The sequence below is a fragment of the Xiphophorus hellerii genome, chromosome 24 (genome assembly GCF_003331165.1).
Source record: "Xiphophorus hellerii strain 12219 chromosome 24, Xiphophorus_hellerii-4.1, whole genome shotgun sequence".
In the NCBI taxonomy this organism is placed as follows: domain Eukaryota; kingdom Metazoa; phylum Chordata; class Actinopteri; order Cyprinodontiformes; family Poeciliidae; genus Xiphophorus; species Xiphophorus hellerii.
Genome location: NC_045695.1, coordinates 3,540,970 through 3,560,295, shown reverse-complemented (window position 1 = coordinate 3,560,295; position 19,326 = coordinate 3,540,970). Strand labels below are relative to the sequence as shown.

Below are 19,326 nucleotides of genomic sequence, written 5' to 3'. Positions count from 1 at the left end.
TGAGTAGCCTACTCCAAAATCTTTTCTGAGTCACTAAGCCATGAATATTGGCTGTTATTGTGGTCCGTCTCTCATCTGTTCTTGACTTTGTTTAAAATGGGGCATTATGTGTTGCTTTTCAGATCTTGTAGTCTACCTCATGTTGTCAGCAAAGTATTAGCTAAGCAATTTCTTGACTTGACAGTCAGGCAGTAATCAGGCCTGGGGGTTCGTAAAACAAAGCCTCCAAAATGAGGTTAATCAAAATTAATTAATGGGCGCGGGGTCCTTTTATGATATTAAATATGTGGAAACATAAGACAGGTTATCATTTTCTGACATTAAAATCTGATTGATGATCTGAAAGATTTAAGAATGACAAAAAAAGCAAAAACAGAAGAAATCTGTAGGCAAGGGAAGTACTTTTCCACAACTCTTTATCTCTTTAGATATGGCACCATCGCCGTAGGTACACCTAACCCTGTGCTTCTGAGTTTGTTTCGTTTTTGCACTCTCAGCCCCTCATTTCATGAAGCAGACAAACTCATACTGAAGTTGTCTCTAAGCAAGGCTTCTTCCTTTGGCAAGAGAGTGTGTTTTTCCCACTTTGGGTCAAGTTAGTTCTTGCCAATTCTAAACAATTGCTTCTCAGTTTAGTTTCCTTTTATATGCAGGAAAATATTCACAGAAATTTTGTAAAGACACTGTTTCTTGGTGCTGATTTGACATGAAGGACTCACTCATTTTAATAAAATTTACAGTTTGTTTTTTTTAATGAGCTAGCAGTTTGGAGTTCACTTTTGGGGGACCAGAGAGGAAAACAAGCTCCAGCGTCAAACTGTCGCTCTTCTGAATATACAAAATAATAAATAAAAAGTGGATGCATGACACAAAGTACTACGCAAATAACACAGGTGGTGTTACAAACAAATCTCAAAGTGGATGTTGGTGTGAAAAAAAAAAAATCAATCATTCATCAAGGGTTCATGTAGTTTTTGTGGTCAGTATTTAAAATGTCATGTAAAAAAGGTTGTTTAGTTCGGATCAAAGGAAAAGAAGTACATGTTGAGTGTTGATTGTTTTTCTTTCTTTTACTTTTGCATTCTGAATGGGAGGACACAATGTTCACAAGGACAAAAAGTTATTTTAAATAACATTTTGAAACCACAGTAAGTGTAATGTATAATGTTCCTTTTACCACCGAAAAGTCCAATAAGATAAGTTTAGGTTTGTGGTTATCGTCACAAAATGTTCGAAGCTCAATGGTTTTTAAATGCTTTTGGAAGGTTATAAAAATACATAAGCCTCCATAGTCTCCAAACTTCCTGATGTGTAAACAAATCCTGTCGGCCTTCTAACGTCCAGAACCGAAACGATCCGACAATGGCAGCTTGCTAGCAAATACCACAGCAGAGCTTTAGAGGCGTCGCTTAAAAGCTCAAGGCTGGTGTGTCAACAATTTTAAGAACACTGAAAGTCACACGCTGCCGCATCGGTAAAACTCTGATTTTTTTTCCGCCGCTGCTGATCTTGTGCATTCTAGTTAACCCTAAACTCCAGATGGCCTGAGCACTCAATTCTGTTTCGCTTGCAGTATGATCTTGGTAACTAAGGCAACACATTGTTCGCAAATTGCAAAAGCGAACCGCTTTATATTGCTGAAGCATTATGTCTCGCAGCGGCGGCCGAGGCCTTTTATCACAAGACACCCTGCTGTGTTTAACATAAAGAGAATCTTAAAGCAATCTGAGGGAAATCATAGAATTATAGCTATTAGAGGAACATATGCTGAGGCTCCATTCTTGTAACAAGGCGTGTTTTCAGTAACACTAAAGGAAGTTCCACAGAAGCACAATTCAACAGCAGAGCTGCAAAATAACTGCTGGAGTAGAAAAAAGAAGATGTTTAATTCATGGAATATTGGAATATTCACATTTGCGTCATCCTTTAAAGTCGGGACGGTTTCCACTTGGCTGCAGTCATGCTAAGGTTTGTTCGCTACGGCTAAGAAACAGATCCTGCTTTTCAAAATAAATCACATCGCAGATATAAGAAAATAAATAAATAAATAAAAATGTCTCCTTATTTTACGCTGTGAGGAGCTGGGTTGCTGCTGGACTTGAAGTGAGGGGATGACGGGCGAGTTAAAGAGGCGGGAGTGACATCACATTTCATAGTCGACCATGAAAATAGGATTTCCTCTGAAGAGTGAGAGAGCGGAAAACTGTGAGTGTGAGAGACTGCCGGTGTGTGTGTTGGGTTAAATGAGGAAATAAGGATTATCGTGAGAGTTTCATTTGAAAACCTTATGAAAATTGTGTAATTAAATAGTGTGTGACCTAAGTAGGACCTTTAACATTAAAATCACAGACTTTGCTTAGACTGTTAAGTCAGAAAAGGATTTCGTTTCGGCAACACAAACACTTCGGAGTTATTCGCTACTTTGTGTTCCTCTATTGAATGAAATTCTAATAAAATATTCTGAAATTTCTGGTTGTAATGTGACAACGTGACAAAAAAAAAAAGTCCAAGTATTTTTGCAAGGCGCAGTGTTTCGTCTAGAGTGTGCGCTGACCTGCGGCGAAGAGCATGAAGGCAACGAGAGCGTAGAACCGCCGTCTTGTACCGATGCACACGGCAACCAAAGCGACTAGGAATGACATCAGCACCAAGGCTCCGCCCCCTAGCAACAAGGCCAGTGTGGCAACCTGCCAGTCTGGAAGGGGAGGATGGGGGGAAAGAGAAGAAGTAAAACAGTAAAATATTTACAGACATGAAAATTTGATGCAAATTAGTGATTGGCATTATGGGGTCAGTCTTTACAGAAAATGGTGTGGATTTCTGTACCCTTCTCCTGACTGATACCTTTGTACAATAAGCTAATTTGGTAAAAAAATAAAATAATTAAGAAACGATGGCAGGTCTTTAAATGCTGTAATTGTATCAAAAGGTAGAGCTCAGTTTTAAACAAAACCTGGAATTTTAACAGGAACGTTTAGACTTTATGCTCATTGTACTATTCCCAGCCTCAAAAATATCAGTGTTTATGTGAGCATTTTTTCTTTTTAGAAAAACAACCAACTGTAGTCCTTCAAAAAAGGAGTTCAAGCAAGGCGTAAAATAGCAGCGTTATGCTTTTTTTTGGTTTTCTTTTTTGCATTTTGAGAAGCGAATGCAAAAAAAAAAGGCCTTAAGCATGCCTCTTGGGAGAACATAAACAACAAGACAAATTATTCTCATTTTGCACTGCTCTATTATTTACAAGCATCAGGTATAATGCATTTATCGGCGGAAAGCGGCGCGGGAGCAAACAAGGCGTGGAAGAGAGAAGCAAGACAGAACGAGGAGTGTTTGGAAAAGCAGAATTGCAATTGCCCGTTGCAGGAGAGGAGAAACTGAACAAAGTCTAAATGGATGAGTAAAGCAAGGTAACAGGAAGGGGGGACGGGGTTGGTGGGTTCGGGACATTGAGATAGAGAGTAAAGGTAAAGAACTGAGAGCGGCAAAAGCACCTGAGCCTTCAAAAGGCCTTGGCTAAAAAGCTTCACTGGCTTGTTGTCAAAAATCTGTCTACGTTTGTATATGGGGAGCATTTGAGGTTGAAGGGCAGTGAGAAGCAAGAACACACACACCTACCAAACTCACACTGAAATGTACAATGAGCTGAACACTGAAGTGTATTAGATATTATCAAAACTGAATGAAGCATGTTTGATTGTAAATGTAACATTCAATAAAGGTTTTTAAGTGATAAATCCTACCGTAAATCCTTATTTTATGCTACATTTGATTTAGTTGTCATTATTTGTGTCGAAATCAGTTTTCACTTTCAGATTAAAGGGTTTGGGGGTTTTTTTTGGGATTGTTTATGTCAAAAAAAAGAAAGAAATTTGTTGATCATGACTGATTTGTAAAATGAATGAAAGGGTAAAAAATGTCATGCTTAATGTAGGGACTGTAGTGGTTTTAACTCTCACACTATATGAGAACACTGTTTTCAATCATCTAAGGGGATACATTTCCAGTTTGAGGGCGTATAAGTTCCAATCCTCTCTCTCTCTCTCAAAAAAATTTCTCAGCTCTCATTCTCAAAACATCATCAAAATGAGGTTTTCTCAAACTTTACACGGTTTGCATAAACATCTTTGGTCGTGTTTTAATCTTGCTCCTCCCGCAGAAAAGAAAAGTTGCAAACACAGATAAACTTACAAGCCTAGTAGCATCTTGCTAGCTGATGCAAGATGCTGAGGACTGAGAGGAGAGAATATTAGCATGTGAGAGTTAAAATAAGGAATCCTGCTTTTAAACTCAAAGCGCATGCTCTTGGTTTATAGAAGAAAAATTCAGCCCCCGAGTTTTCATTGGTGTGAAAGTGGACTGGCTCGTTAATACAATGAGTTTTTCCTTTTACTTAAAGCAGGACGCCTGCTGTAAAATAGGCCTACCATGGTGTTTCTGTCAGTGTGACCGGTGGACGTCTGCGCTGTGTGTGTTATGTTGTGATCAGACAAAACCACCAAACGCCAAGTCTGGGTTTGGAAGCGGTCTCCGTTCATTTAATCTGTCAATCGGGAGATATTAGCATATTAGCACATTAGCATGTGCTCCAGTTCTCCAACTCGACCTATACAAAATAATAGTGTTGGCATGCACCAAATGTTATAAAGGCGTAATAGCAACTCAAATGAAAATATCCAAACACCTATCATTAATACAGAAGGAAAAATAAACATTTGAACAATATACATGAAAGTATTCCAATGGATTGTAAAACTTGGCTCTCTCCAGTGGAACGAGTAACAAAAGGGAAGAGGAAATTAATAACTTAATATTTATAATAGTTCTGGAGGACCCTGAACAAAAGAAGAAGAAAGTAGGGCGGAGGTGGAGGACTAAACCCCTTATAGCAGACACAGAGGAACACAAGGACAGTCAAGTATAAGCAGACAAATACATTAAAGAAAACATTTTATGAAAATATACAACTATTAATATAGACCCAGTTACATTAGCCAGCCGTTTTCTTCTAGCTGCACACAAACAGGCGGGTTTGGAGCAGAACATTTAAATTGGAGCCGGCAAATGTGCAGATTTGTAACACACACAGGCCTCATGTTGTTCTGTGCTTCTGCTTACTGCAAAATACCTTTTGCTGTAATGTGACTTGTTGCCATGTGACGGGATTAGCATGGCACGCTGTCACATTTCTTTCCTTATCCTGCAGAGATAGGCCGAGCTGTCGGGCAGATCAGCCGCTTTAAAACACAGCGCCGCTATAGAAGCTAATGTACACCGAGACAAATTAGGAGCGCTTCACATGTTAGCAAGGAGATAAGAAGTTAGCTTAATCTTTTAGCGTTAGCCACGTCTCAGCCTGTCGTACTTTTCCCACCATCACGTTCAAGAATCAAAGCCAAATTAGAGATTATTTGGAGGATGTATCGTGGATCTTCACTTCAATTATTTAGTTTTTTTAATTATAATATTTTAAAAGTAAGTAAATAAAGATCAAGAGCCCTTAAGGCTATTCATTTTGTTGCAAAGATGCGAAAACTAGAATGGCCAAGTCAAATATAATTATAGAGGTCATTCTGAAGCAAGTTGGTCCATCAGAGTGGTGAAGTCAAAGTCCATCCAATCGAAATAGTTCACTATTTAGTTGACTAGAAGAGGCAACTAACAGTTGACTATTTAGTGACAAATATTTTTGCTGTTCTATTTGTGGCAAATATATGAATTTGCCATTCTGAAGCAAATGTATACACCAGAGCCATGTCCCAAATGACTTGCAACTTCAAATGCCTGTGGAAGATGGTTTAAAAATTACTGACCCACATGTGCTCCACACTTTTCAGATGTCTATCTGCAAAGAAGGTCGAAATGTGGAATAAAAATCCTCAGTTCAATTTCTTAAAGTGGAGTAAATACTTTGGCACTGAGCTGCATCCTGTCCCTCTGACGGCCAGAGAAAATGAATAAATGACAAAATAAACGCCTAATGGATTGCATTTACCGTATATATCACTCCTCAAGTCGTATCGACCACCTCGAAGAACGTCACAATACAAGTCACAATCACCCGCCGCTTATTGATTATCTACACCGTTTTCTGTTCTGTCAAACACACACATCCAATCGTTACAGGCACAGTCCCCCTTTTCATCCAGACACTAGACCTGGAAACATGACTGTCATTTAGAGCTGGAGGAGGCCATTTTCTTTTAAATTTTTATGAATTCATAATTATTTACCAATCCGATCACCTTGAAGACCTGATATTACAAGTCGGACGCTGTAAATGTGTTGCAAAAGGGTTTCGGAATAGGAGAAGGAGGTTTATCTTTGTTTGAACACAGAAGCCAGATCCATGTTTTAGCTTTGTAATATATTTGAAAATGCTTTGTTAATAAGCCGTAAAGTTTCTTTCGAGGAAAAAAACACTTAAATGGCGCTACATCGCGATTAAAACTGAAATGTGACGCATTTATTCTGAATCAAACCAAATTGTTGGGGGCAAAAAAATAAACAAAAACAAAACACAAAGTTAACAAAAACTGAGTTATTAAAACTATATTGGACTTTTCTTATTAGAACTTTTCAAAAATATATATATTTACAGCAACTCAGACTAAAAAAAAAAAAAAAAAAAGCTTTAGCTGTAAAATCAAGTTTCCTCAACATGAATAAGCTTATGGATGTTCTTTTTCTTAAATGCTGTTACTTTTACACCATCTGGAACACGATGCACATCTGAATTTTTTCAGGTGGCTTGCAAGATTCTATATTGCAAGAATATCAAACATGGAATCAGCAGATCAAACAACCATATACTATAAAATAAGCATGCTACCACGTAAGAACGCTGGTGACTATTGCACCTATCTGCCATAAAGCCGGATACTACATGATTTCCGATTCGTTCTTCAGCTGCTACAAATAGAAGGAGCATCTCTGGAGGGAGCCCTGAGAGGGGAGTCGCAGTCGGGAAGGGAGGAAGAAAACAAAAAGAGGGAGATGAAACGTGACCGTGGAGAAAAAGCAAAGGGAGAGAGTGGCTATACAACAATGAGAAAATAATTAATGCATAAACAAAGGAGTCATTAAGGACAGCAGAGCAAAGAGGGAATACGTGTAAAAATGGGGGGAATAAGAAACAATGGAAGACGAGAAGATGTATGAAACAAAAAATAAATAAATAAATCTTGCTCAATTGTACGGACCAGTGGGGAAAAAAAAGCCCAGAGTGGATCAATACAAGTGAAAGAGAAAGATGACAGAAGGGGAGAATGGAGAGACCAAATTTAGGCAGGGCGGGTGTTCTGTCTTCACTGATGACTGATCTCACAATGCCGTAGGAGACAAAAGCAAGAAAAACGAAGCCTCGCTTTGCGCTTAAATGTCTCAGAGGGTGCCTATGTGACTGACAGGCAGAAGCTTCTGGTACCTGCCTGTAAGGACAAAAGCCCACTGGAGTGTTTCGGCATCTGAGGTTTCTGCAAGGACCTGATTGAGTTCTGGATGCATTTATTGCACAAAACCCATGCCTGCAGCATGTTTTGCATCTACTTCCAAACAGTTGAAAAATGACACTATGTGAGAAATGCTCTAATTATTCCATGTTTCAGGGTCGTTAAAATAATTCATATCTCGTTATAATCAATACCAGAAGAACAAATTTTTCAAAGGTTCTCACAAGTGTCAAAATCTACACAAACATTCCCATTTGCCCTAATTGTTGCACTTCATCTGACAGCAGCTAACTGTGCTAACGCTGTAAGCTAGCACTACGACAATGAGCAACTTAAAAAGGTCAGAAGACCTTCTGTAACAGCAACTGTGAAATAGTTATCCTCCCAGTAAAATTAAGCTACCGCTATCTGTTTTACTAAGCTAACACAGTCAGTTTAAACAAGCTAGTGCTGTCTGTTTAAATAAACTAAAATTATCTAAGCTAAGCTAACGTTGTCGGTTTAAATAAGCTAATGTTGGCTGTTTAAATAAGCTAATGCCATCAATTTAAAAATTAGCTTGATGAATTTTTGGATAACCCAAGGACAGCATTCTGTTGGTCCATTTATTGGTTAGTGAATCAACCAGGCTATATAGTGTGTAATGTCATCAGATGTTGACTCTGCATGTGGCTGTAATAAACAAGTTATAGAGATAGCAAGCTAGCACGGACCACACACAGTTTGCTACATTAGAAGTTATTCTGCAAATGTGTTTCCATTTCCCCTTTTGAGCTTTTCTTTTTCGGAAAAGCCAAAAAGAAAAAAAACAAAACAAGAAAAACACTCCAAGTGAGCGTAGAAACATGTTTCGAAATTGAGGAGGTTTACTTTGAATGTTGCCGTTTCCACCAATCTCTTTTCTACTGCGATACTTCAAAATGCAAAACTGAAGAAAAGCAAAACTGCTGGTGTAAACACGGCTAATGATGCATTGGTAGAACGTTGATGAGTCTTGATGAGAGCGGCCACATTCAAATGGTGGGGTCAGAATTTAATGTGAACATCATGAAGGCATGAATCCATGGTGTGATTACATGAAGGGCGTTTTCTTGACGCACTTTGGTCCAACTTTTGGGCACTAATTTAGCATCGTTTAAGATGCCGCAGCATTTTAACGTGGACTAACTAAAATCTTAAAAGAATATCTTGCTAAGTACAGGTAATGTAGAATTAAAGTGAGGTTAAATGGGCTCCAACCAGGTAATAGCAAGGTGAGCCTACACTGTAAAAAAAGTCAGTAAATTTACGGTAAAAAACTGTAAAAAACCAACAGTTTTTGACCGTCGTATCCAAAAACATTGCATTACCGTAGAAATTACATGGAACTACCGTAAGTCGAAACTGCAAAGAAAGTCAGTAAATTTACGGTAAAAAATTGTAAAATGCCAGCAGTTACTGACCAGAATATTCACAGCATTATACTGCCGTAGAAAATACATGGCATTATCATAACTGAATAAACATATATCCTAAATAATTGTGACAGTCACGAATGTAGAAAATACAGAAATATAGTGTAAAAATATAAGTAATTGTAAAGTTCTTAAAAAATTGTAATATTGCCAGCAGTTAATTACCCTAAACTTAACAGTAGCAATCAGCCAAAATTACAAATTTTGCTGATGTTTAGATCTACAATGTAAAAGCGTAAACAAGACTGCAAAATAATTTTTTACAAAGAACAGAATGCTGGTGTGATATTTTGGTTTCTTTTTTAATAATGCCTTTAATACACCAAACTGAAATCTCAGCAGTAGACCAGGCATCGATCTGGCGATCCACCGATTGCAAAGCAAACTCCTACAGCCAACGCCACCATCATTTATGAGAGCATTTGATCATTAACATTAAGAGAACTGTATGTTAGCCCCTCTTGCTTGAATGAAGCTGAAGTTGGTTTCCAATTGCTGCTTCCAATTTGGGAAATGGCTAAAGGGCAATTCCACCTAATTTTTCACTGCAATCAGCATCTTTAATTTACTCTAGCTAAAAAACTACAACACCTAGACTCTTCAAATCTGGACTAGATTATTCTCAACTCATATCAGAATATTTAGAACCAAGTGTGGGATTTGTAAAACCTTTATCTGATTTGTGAAACTTCAATAAAGAACAATTCTAGTGTTATCCAAAATCATACAAGTTGTAAAGTCACCCATCATTGAAGTTTCACAAATCCCACACTTGGTTTTAAATATTGTGCTATTAGTAGAGAATAGTCTAGAGCAGGGGTCCCCAAACTTTTTCCTGCGAGGGCCACATAGCTGTTCCTTTCTCTGCTCGGGGGCCGGTCTTAGTTTTTGGAGAAAGATACCTTAGAAACTTATTGTCGGCGGGGGGGGGGGGGGGGGCTGTTCTGTCTTTGAAACTGTCGACGGGGGGGGGGGGGGGGGGGGGGGTTGCTGACTACGACACATTCGCGGTCGCTTTTAGATAGATTTTTACCCAGAATGGAAATGGAAAAAACCGTGAGTGAAACGGTGACTGGGACTGACTAGTATATATTTGAGGGAAAGTTAGTTTAACATCTGCTCAAGAGCCCCCTGGTGGTTGAAGAGAAATCCACAAACCAGAAAATACAATATATGAAAAAATACACTGAATGCTCTCTGGTATGAGGAGGCGGGCCAGATCCGGCATTGCCAGACCAAATGACGCAGGCCGTAGTTTGGGGACCCCTGGTCTAGAGAGTTTTTCATTTTGTTATTGTGATAAATAGTAGGGTTTACAGTAAATGGAGACTGTTATTTGTCATGTAAACAAATAATTATCTAGTTTGCATTGCTGCTTGATCCTTCAGCATCAGCAGCAAGATTCTTTTAACTCTGTTCCTGTAGTGGTGTCCTGAACTCAACACAGTAAAGTCACTGTGCTAACTAAGGTTGCTAACTAGGGTGCTGAGAGCCCAGTAGGCCTGGTCCTTGTCAAGATGCTGCTACTGTCTTTGAAATCAAATTTCTGCTATTTTTGCACGTTCAGGAGGAGAAGGGCAACACATCACAGGTGAGTCCCTTTCACGGTTTCAACTGAAGTTAGCTAACTTTAACCAACTGACAAAGAAATGTGTAGTTTCTGAGCCATGCTGTTTATGTACATGCACTGCAGCTAGATATTTTTACTATATGGAACATTTAATCTTCACAGATGCAACACTTCCATTAATGTTTCTGTAGGAACGGCTGCATAGATTATATTTCTGGTCTACTTCAGACTACATGTGCTTAAAGTTATTGTTAATGGCAGAAGCAACTTTTTCCAAGTTTGGTTCAATAATTAATTTGAATTACTTTGAGTGTGAAATGTTCATGCATGCAAGTTAAATCTCTGAAGAACATGTTAGCTTTTGTTTCAATATTTTGGTAATACTTAGAAGTATAAAGCTTGGCATCAGAGATATTATTTAATATTTTCCTTTGACCTCTTGACTCTCACACCCAAAATACTTGCACTAAAGTCACTGGGTCCATGACAGTTGAAGGATTTGAAGATAAGAGAATTTAAATATTAATATTTTACAGCTTTTCTCAGTTTGGGTGCATCTCTCAGAACAGAATTGAAATTCTTAAAACTACCTGTTCAATCTTCAAATTACTGTGTCACTTCTGCACATCAAAACAATTAGTTTTGCAAGTTTTGCTTTTGTACATCATGTAGCTGGTTATGTACACTTCTATGCTTTTATAATTGTAATTTGCTTTTATCGTCTTGATCAAAATATGTTAACCCTCCTGTTGTCCTCGGGTCAAAATGACCCGCCACTGTGTTAAACCCCCCCCCCCCCCAAAAAATCCCCTAAATGTAATTTTTTTAACTTGAGATTTTAAGACTTTTCCTAGATTGGCCCAGACAATAGAAAAAGTTCAGTGTTGCTTTTATTCTCATTTCCATGTAAGCTGTACAAAAAAAGGTACAAAGATGGTCTTCAGGTCAAAATGACCCGTGAGGCAAATGGAGTTGAAATCAAGGTCACAGAGTTATTTACAAACCATAAAATGTTACAAAGTTTTAGTTGTGTCTCAGATCAATCAGTAGCAGAAGTGAGCAGAGAGTGGAAGGCCAATTTTCCGAGCCACAATGCCAGTCAAACTCTTTCACACCTACTCAAGACTGATGCGATTTGATGACCGTGAATCAAGACCAGCAAGACGTATGACAGACAAACTTGCAGCCATAAGAGAGGTATGGGACAAGTGGGTGGAGCGGTTGCCCTACCTCTACAATCCAGAGCCTGATGTAACAGTGGATGAGCAACTGGTTCCATTTAGAGGTAATCTGTTTTCATATTTGTAATAAAAGTGATTTTCACTATTGATTTCTTTGACTGTTTTCTGTGACACTGATACTAATCACTGATGCTAATGTCTTTTGTCCAAAGGTTGTTGTCCTTTCCGGCAGTATATGCCCAGCAAGCCAGCAAAATATGGGATCAAGTCATGGGTGGCTTCTGAATCAAGCTATGCTTGGAAAATGCAAGTCTATACTGGGAAGTCAACCAGTGGATGCCCAGAGAAGAACCAGGGGTTGCGAGTTGTGCTTGATGTGACAGAGGGACTGAGGGGTCACAATGTGACATGTGACAATTTCTTCAACTCTTATGAACTCGGACAGCAGCTCCTGAAGAGGAAGATCACCATGGTTGGTACAGTTCAAAAGAACAAGCCTGAGCTCCCACCTGCACTGCTTGGGTCAAAGGAGAGAGAGGTCTTCTCCTCAAAGTTTGCCTTCACACCCACCACCACTCTAGTTTCCTACCTCCCAAAGAAAAACAAGAATGTAGTTCTTCTGAGCACACTGCACAAAGACGGCGACATTAGTGACCGTGAGGACAGGAAGCCAATCATCATCCTGGAATAAAACCGAAACAAAGGAGGTGTGGACAACCTAGATAAGGTGATTGGAGCATATAGCTGCAGAAGAATGACTGCCCGCTGGCCCCTGGTCATCTTCCACAACATCATTGATGTGTCCTCCTACAATGCCTTTGTGATTTGGATAGAGATCAACCCAACCTGGATGTCTCATAAGCACAACAAGAAGAGGGTGTTCCTGGAGCAGCTAGGAAAGGCACTTGTAACTCCACTCATTGAAAGAAGGAAGCATGTCCCCCACACAGAAGCCTCAGCAGCAGTTGTGAAAGCTATTCAGAGTGCAGCAGCTCCTGATCAACCTGAGGATCCATCTACCACAGCCACTTCCTCAGCTAAGCCAAGTAAGAGGAAGAGATGTCAGTTCTGCCCTCAGACTGTAAAACACATACTGTGTGCTGCAGGTGTAAGAAATATATCTGCAAAGGCTGTGCACTTGCATACTGCCCTACATGTGCCAATTAGTTGAATGGGTTATGTTATTTTTCATATTTTTGTATTGTACATCCTCTTGTTCACTGGAGAAAAGTAAAAGAAAATTAGTCACTGTGATGAATAAAAATGCATTCGAAACTCATTTTGCACATTTTTTTTCTTAAGCTATAGAAATTCAAGTGGAGAGGGAAAAGTCAAGTATTCACACATTTTGTGGTGAGTGACAATATACAAGATAGAATTTGGTGTTTAAAATTCAATTAAGCTGCTTATATTGGGGGTTTATTGAAGACGGGTCATTTTGACCCGGAGGATAAAGGGTGTATACAGAAAATGAGGACAACAGGACAACAACGTGTCTGTGTTGAATTCTCAACTTCCAAAATAGCATCAGTTCATTGTGTAAGTCTTAACATGCATAAGTCTTAAAGTTGTCATAATGTGAATCATATATTAATTAATTTATATTCTATTATTTTCTAAATCTGTCCTGAATTGGTAAATTGCTCCCAAGTGAGTCCTGAGTTTCTCTAACAGGTCAGTGTATGAACCATTAGCTCAACCAACGATCAACCAGTTTTCTGAAACAGATTGGAGGTGCATCTTGTGAACCATCAGTTGGCAACATTATGCTCTATATAGTCAGAACACAACACAATGTTACATGTCTGAGAACTGATGAACAAGTATCTGGGCAGAGTGAACAGCCAGAGAGAAGAAGAGGAGTGAGGCTGAGGAGGAAATAGTTGGGAGGAAAGCAGAAGAAGAGTCAGAAGAGGCTGAGGACATCTGCCAGTTTCCATCAGTCCAACATCAGGACATGGCTGAGACCCACAACATGATGCTGATGGAGGTCCTCCCACCCTACTGTTCATTCCTTAACCCCACTGAGGAAAAAAGATTCCTCAGTGGAGTTAAGGAACAAAGTGACTATGGAAATTAAAATGTAATGTAATTTCTACAGCACTGTACAGTTTTCCTTGAGGAGATTGTCCTGTGGCTCCTTTTCTACTTTTTTTGTTCTCTGCATTTCTGTCTTTTTCTTTCTGAATCACCATGGCATGGTCCATGAATAAATTATAGCAAAAGCGTAAATCAGTGTTTCTCAATCCTGGTCTTCAGCGTCACCCTGTCCTGCAGGTTTAGGTATTTCCCTTCTGCCACACACCTGAATTGTATCTCTGGATGATTAACAAGCTTCTGCAGTACTTGATTGTCATCCAATCATTTGAATCAGCTGTTCTGGAGTAGAGGCACATCTAAAACATGCAGAGCAGGGGGGCGTTGAGGACCAGGGTTGAGAAACACTGGCGTAAATGATCCTTTTGTAGTCTCTTCTCATGACTAATCGATTTGACTGTCTTATCTGTACATAGAGAGACTATAACTTATTATTTTGAGTCACTGATATGTTAACAGACAGGATTTTAAGAGCTGAACTAAGGATTTTGAAAGCAAACAAATGCTATTTTTCCTGTTTCTACAAATTGTTTTGAGAAATGCGCTTACTGTTTTGTAAATGCCAACAATGACTCGAGAAATGCACCAAAAGTGACTGAGAAAAACTAACCTAGCATAAATTGTCTCAGCTGTATCAATTTGTTTGCCTGTATGAAAAGTGTTCACATTTACAGCTTTGTTTCTGCTAGCTTGCAGGAAATGTAACTTACATAAATGGTTGAAGACAACCTATTGGCCTTCATGAGACTCAGATAAATGGTGAGTATCTATTTCATAAATTGCCTAAAACAGTTATATTTGTTTTTAGTTTGTGTATTTTGTCTGGTTGCAGACCAGAGGATCACACCTGTTGACAACAAACAAAGGTTTAACTACTGAATTTTCAGTCAGAAATGATCACACCACCTGGTTGAAGTACCTGTGTCCATATGCAAGTCAACAAAGGTGAAACAAACATTTAAGCGAATAAGATGTTCATGTAGTGCATCTTTCTAACTTTTTCTTTTTGTTTTCCAGCAGAGAGGAAACACCCGATTGACAACATGCGAGTCTCAATTTCAACCTGTGACTGGGAAGACTACAACCATCCTGAGCAACGTCTGATCTCAGCGACTTGTGACTCTCAACCCAGAACAAGAATCCTTTTATCACCATTTTGTCTTCTACAATATGTTATCTCTTATGTGGACACATACTGTTTGTTTTGTTTTTGTTTTCCAGATCTCAGTAATACCGTGAGGAAACTGGACATAAAATAGAATCAGTTCTTTTTTTAACTTGACTTTTTAAATAGAAATTGTTTCTTTAAGTGGATTACTCGTAATCTGTATTTTTGTTTAATTAGAAATTATTTTCTTTATAACTTTCTGTATAGAAATGCTTGACAAGTTACACTTCCTTGGTTGTTGTACTATAATTTGTATGGTAAAATTCTGGTAGGAACAGAGACCAGTAATTTACCATAAGTTTTTTTTGGGGGGGAGGGTTTACAATAAAATGTCAATATATCATACAGTCTGGATGTGTTTTTCACTCATGTAGATATTATGCCTCAGTCAGCATGACCGTATTTACTACGGCAAAACCACATTTTATTTTTTTTAAAATATTTTAGGAAGTACGGTATTTTACCGTATTTTAAAAATACGGTAGAATCCTGCATTTACAACATACGGTAAAAAACTGGCAGCTGTGGTTGCCAGAATTTTACCGTATATTAAAAATACGGTAAAATCCTGCATTTACAACATACGGTGAAAAACTGGCAGCTGTGGTTGCCAGAATTTTACCGTATTTCAAAAATACGGTGAAATCCTGCATTTAGCAAATACGGTAAAAAACTGGCAGCTGTGGTTGCCAGAATTTTACCGTATTTTAGAAATACGGTAAAAAACTGGCAGCTTTGGTTGCCAGAATTTTACCGTATTTTAGAAATACGGTAAAAAAATGGCAGTTTTGGTTGCCAGACTTTTACCGTATAAAGACGGTAAACTTCTGGCAACTCAGCTGCCAGTTTTTTACCGTAAAATGAGGCCGTTTTTTTTTACAGTGTAACAAAGTGCACTGTAAGTGTATAATGTCATGCGATTGTGTTATACGTCTTCCAAAGTTTTTGCCTACGTAGAATTTTACAACACCTTTCAGCTAAGTTTGATATCTTAGGAAAAAAAAACAGAGCCATTAGTGAATGAAAAAATGACCCAATTAAAGAAACCGAAGACATTTGGGACAAGCAAGACAGAACTTACTTTTAAGATCAATGCGGGTGCAATGGCAAGACACACACACACACCCACACACACACCAGCCGACACCTACACGCTCATACAGACACCTAATTAGGGAGTCTGGGTCTGGAGCCTGGATGTGAGTAGGTATGTGTGAATAGCAAAGAAAGAATGTGTGTGTGTTTGCCGTCTATGAGGGAGAGAGAGGGAGAGATGGAGAGAGAGGGAGGGAGGGGAACGGAGACGCAACAACAGAGAAATCAGAGTGTGACATGAAATATTTACAAGGGCTTCAGAGAAGAATGTCCAGAAATAGGTCAGCTCAAGATGGTAGCCTCTTACTGGCACACACACACACACACCCCCACGCCCACACACACACTCTACACACATTGCAGACACCGACACTCACGACTCAGTCCAGCACCACAACAAACTGGTATGCAAACAAGTCATCAGTCATTTCCCAGGGAGTCGGGGCTTAAACACAACCTCGCTATCACTTAGTAAAATACGGCTGGATATAACAACAAACAGCAAACCAGAACTGAGACTGAGAAATGAGACAGCATTTTTTCCCCCCCTCCACACCTTCCTGCCGTTTGGAGTCATGGACGTGGATTAATTAGCTTCAAGTTAGTGGCAACACCCCAGAGCTCCTCAGTCGTGTTTGAGACATAAATAATCGGCTGAAGGAAATTGATGCAAGGTAATTAGTCTTGATGGGCCCTCCACAAATCTGGCCTTTGTGGAACGGAAGAGTGGCAAAGGGAAAACCGGAGGAGTCAGGTTGGAGGTTTGCCACGAGTCACGGAGCACACCAAAGATCCACTGGTTGGACAATCAGCTCTGCGAATCACAGTCCTGACTTTGAAACGTGGTGGTGGCGGTGTCATGCTGCGGGAGGAGGGCGCTTTTCTTTAGCAGGTACAGGAAGAGGGAAATGCCGGACAATCCTAAAAGGAAACCTAATGGAGGCTGTAGAAGACGAGAGACGGCGAAGGCTGACCTTCAAGGAAGACGACCGGGATTACAATGGAATGTAACTGTACATTGTTTTTTAGCTCATTTTGTCAAATTACAATCAAAGAACGAAAGAAAGAAAGAAAGAAATGCACAAGCTACGTTTAGAAACTAGTGACAAAACTCTTTGCAAGTTACAGCCAACTTTTCTAAAAGTTATTCTGCCTGAGCAGCAGTGAATTATTAAGCAATTCTAAAGTAAAACGTAGAAAATAAAACAAATCCTAGAACAGTAATTTTATGTTTTATTGTCCATTATATAGAACATTAATTTAGATGTCAGTGATGTGCCAAGGCATACCCTAAAATGACTTGTGAAAGGTTGTTCAAGAAACTCATAGGGGGTTGAATCAACAAGCGTGTCACACTTTTCAGATTTATAGAGAAACACTTGAAAGCATCACAATGTGTTGGCTTCTGAAAATAACATCCACAGGGAAATACACTTTTGCCATGTTCTCATTCCATACAGTTAACCTTCGCTGTGTTAGTTGTCACTTCCATGAAAGGTGTGAGGTTTGAAAGTAAACCTGTGGTGGAAACTGTAGCGTCAGGAAAAAATAAAATAAAATTAAATAAAACTTTGAAAAATTATGATGAATTCTTACAAAGAAAAAGAGATCAAACATACTCTACCAGAGGAGCTCTCTCCTGATGAAAGCTTCTCATTTCATATCCACAATAATTACTGTGTTTCAGTTCCATTCTCTTTGTCTATATTAGAGGTTTCTTATTGTGTTCGTAGTGTGACTGTGTCCGCCTGGTGTACCTTTGTCCAGCGTGCTGTTGCACTCCCACTTCTCAAAGCTCCCCGGCTTCCAGCAGGACTCCCACAGCGACAGGTAGTACTGGTCGTCGGCGGTCACCCACGCCGGACTCATCACGGCTCCCACGTCCAAGCAGAGCGCCAAGAACACGCACACCAGCCCGACCAGCTTCAGCGGGGTCAGCGGGGAGCTGTGCGCCGACTCCTCCGTCTCCGTGACGGCCGAGGACATGGCGGGGTCGGAGAGGCGCGGAGGGCTCACGGCCGAAGCGGAGGGTGCATGCGTGGGAATGGGAGAGACGGCGTCGCGGCGCGTCGCGTCGCGGGAACGTGGCGGAGTGCGGCAGCCGCCTCTGCGATTCGATGCGCGCTGGACGGACGCTGCGCCTGTTGGGGCGCCGCTGCCGCCGCGCGGCGGAGACCTGCGCCGTTTCCAGCTGACGTCAGCGGCTTCAGAAAAACCTGCAGGTGCAGCCGGGTCCTAAAGAGACAACCAGATGAACACTTAGGAGCTGAAGACATGCATGACACCTACTGAGCGTAATGTCGCAGTTTTGTGATGAAGTATGAGTTTCTAATGGAGAATTTTACATGTGAGTAATAATAATAAAAAGATTGGAAAAAGAAAGAAAAAAAAAAGGACTGGGTAAATTTCTAATTCTGCTTTAAGGTGCGATGACATCACGTAAGGCGCACCAATCAAACTGATCAGTTGGCATTAGTAAAACACATCAGTCCTCTTCCAATAATATTTCAATGTGCTTTGTAATCTATTTTCTGGATTTCCATGTGCATGCAAATTAAGGGTGAGAAACTCATTTAAAACCATCTGACGACCACAAACTTCAGTTTAATCTGTTGGGATTTGGTTTGATATCACAACAAATATTAGACTGCTATTGTAAAGTGGAAGGAAAATAACACCTGTAATCAAACTTCTGAAGTCTGGCGTGGGTCTTTAGCCAACCCGCTACTGTGATAGCAACAAATAATGTACAGCGCAGCTAACTGCCTTCAAAAGTCTCCAAAATAATGAAAAAAAACAACACATATATATATCTTTTTTATATATAAAATTATATATATATATTCCACCCGCTTTCCGTCATTCAGTGGCGCATTGGGGCGCTGCTCCAGAGGGGGCGCAAAACAATGGTGAAAATGCATTTGTAGATTTGTAGTTGGCATTTTCTGTATTTAACACAAGTGAATGAATGACAAAAAAAATGCATTTCTGGATTATGAGTGTCATAAAATACAAATCTGCTCTTTAATTTATATATATACTGTATATATACACTGCTCAAAAAAATAAAGGGAACACTCAAATAACACATCCTAGATCTGAATGAAAGAAATATTCTCATTGAATACTTTGTTCTGTACAAAGTTGAATGTGCTGACAACAAAATCACACAAAAATCATCAATGGAAATCAAATTTATTAACCAATGGAGGCCTGGATTTGGAGCCACACACAAAATTAAAGTGAAATAACACTACACGCTGATCCAACTTTAACACTGGAAGTACCAGAGAAAGGTCATTTAACATTTCTA

At 39.5% G+C, this 19,326-nt stretch overlaps 1 protein-coding gene across 1 annotated transcript in view; it reads right to left on the bottom strand.

The window, feature by feature from the left end:
* LOC116716171 (transmembrane protein 47-like) overlaps positions 1-18,770 on the bottom strand; it is a 28,201-nt gene extending 9,431 nt beyond the window's left edge. The window contains exons 1-2 of the mRNA XM_032557054.1: positions 17,771-18,770; positions 2,555-2,695 (exon numbers count right to left, since the gene is read on the bottom strand). Coding sequence (XP_032412945.1) covers positions 2,555-2,695; positions 17,771-17,999 — 370 coding nt within the window. The 5' untranslated portion in view covers positions 18,000-18,770. The remainder of the gene's footprint in view (positions 1-2,554; positions 2,696-17,770) is intronic.
* Between the last annotated feature and the right edge of the window lie 556 nt (positions 18,771-19,326).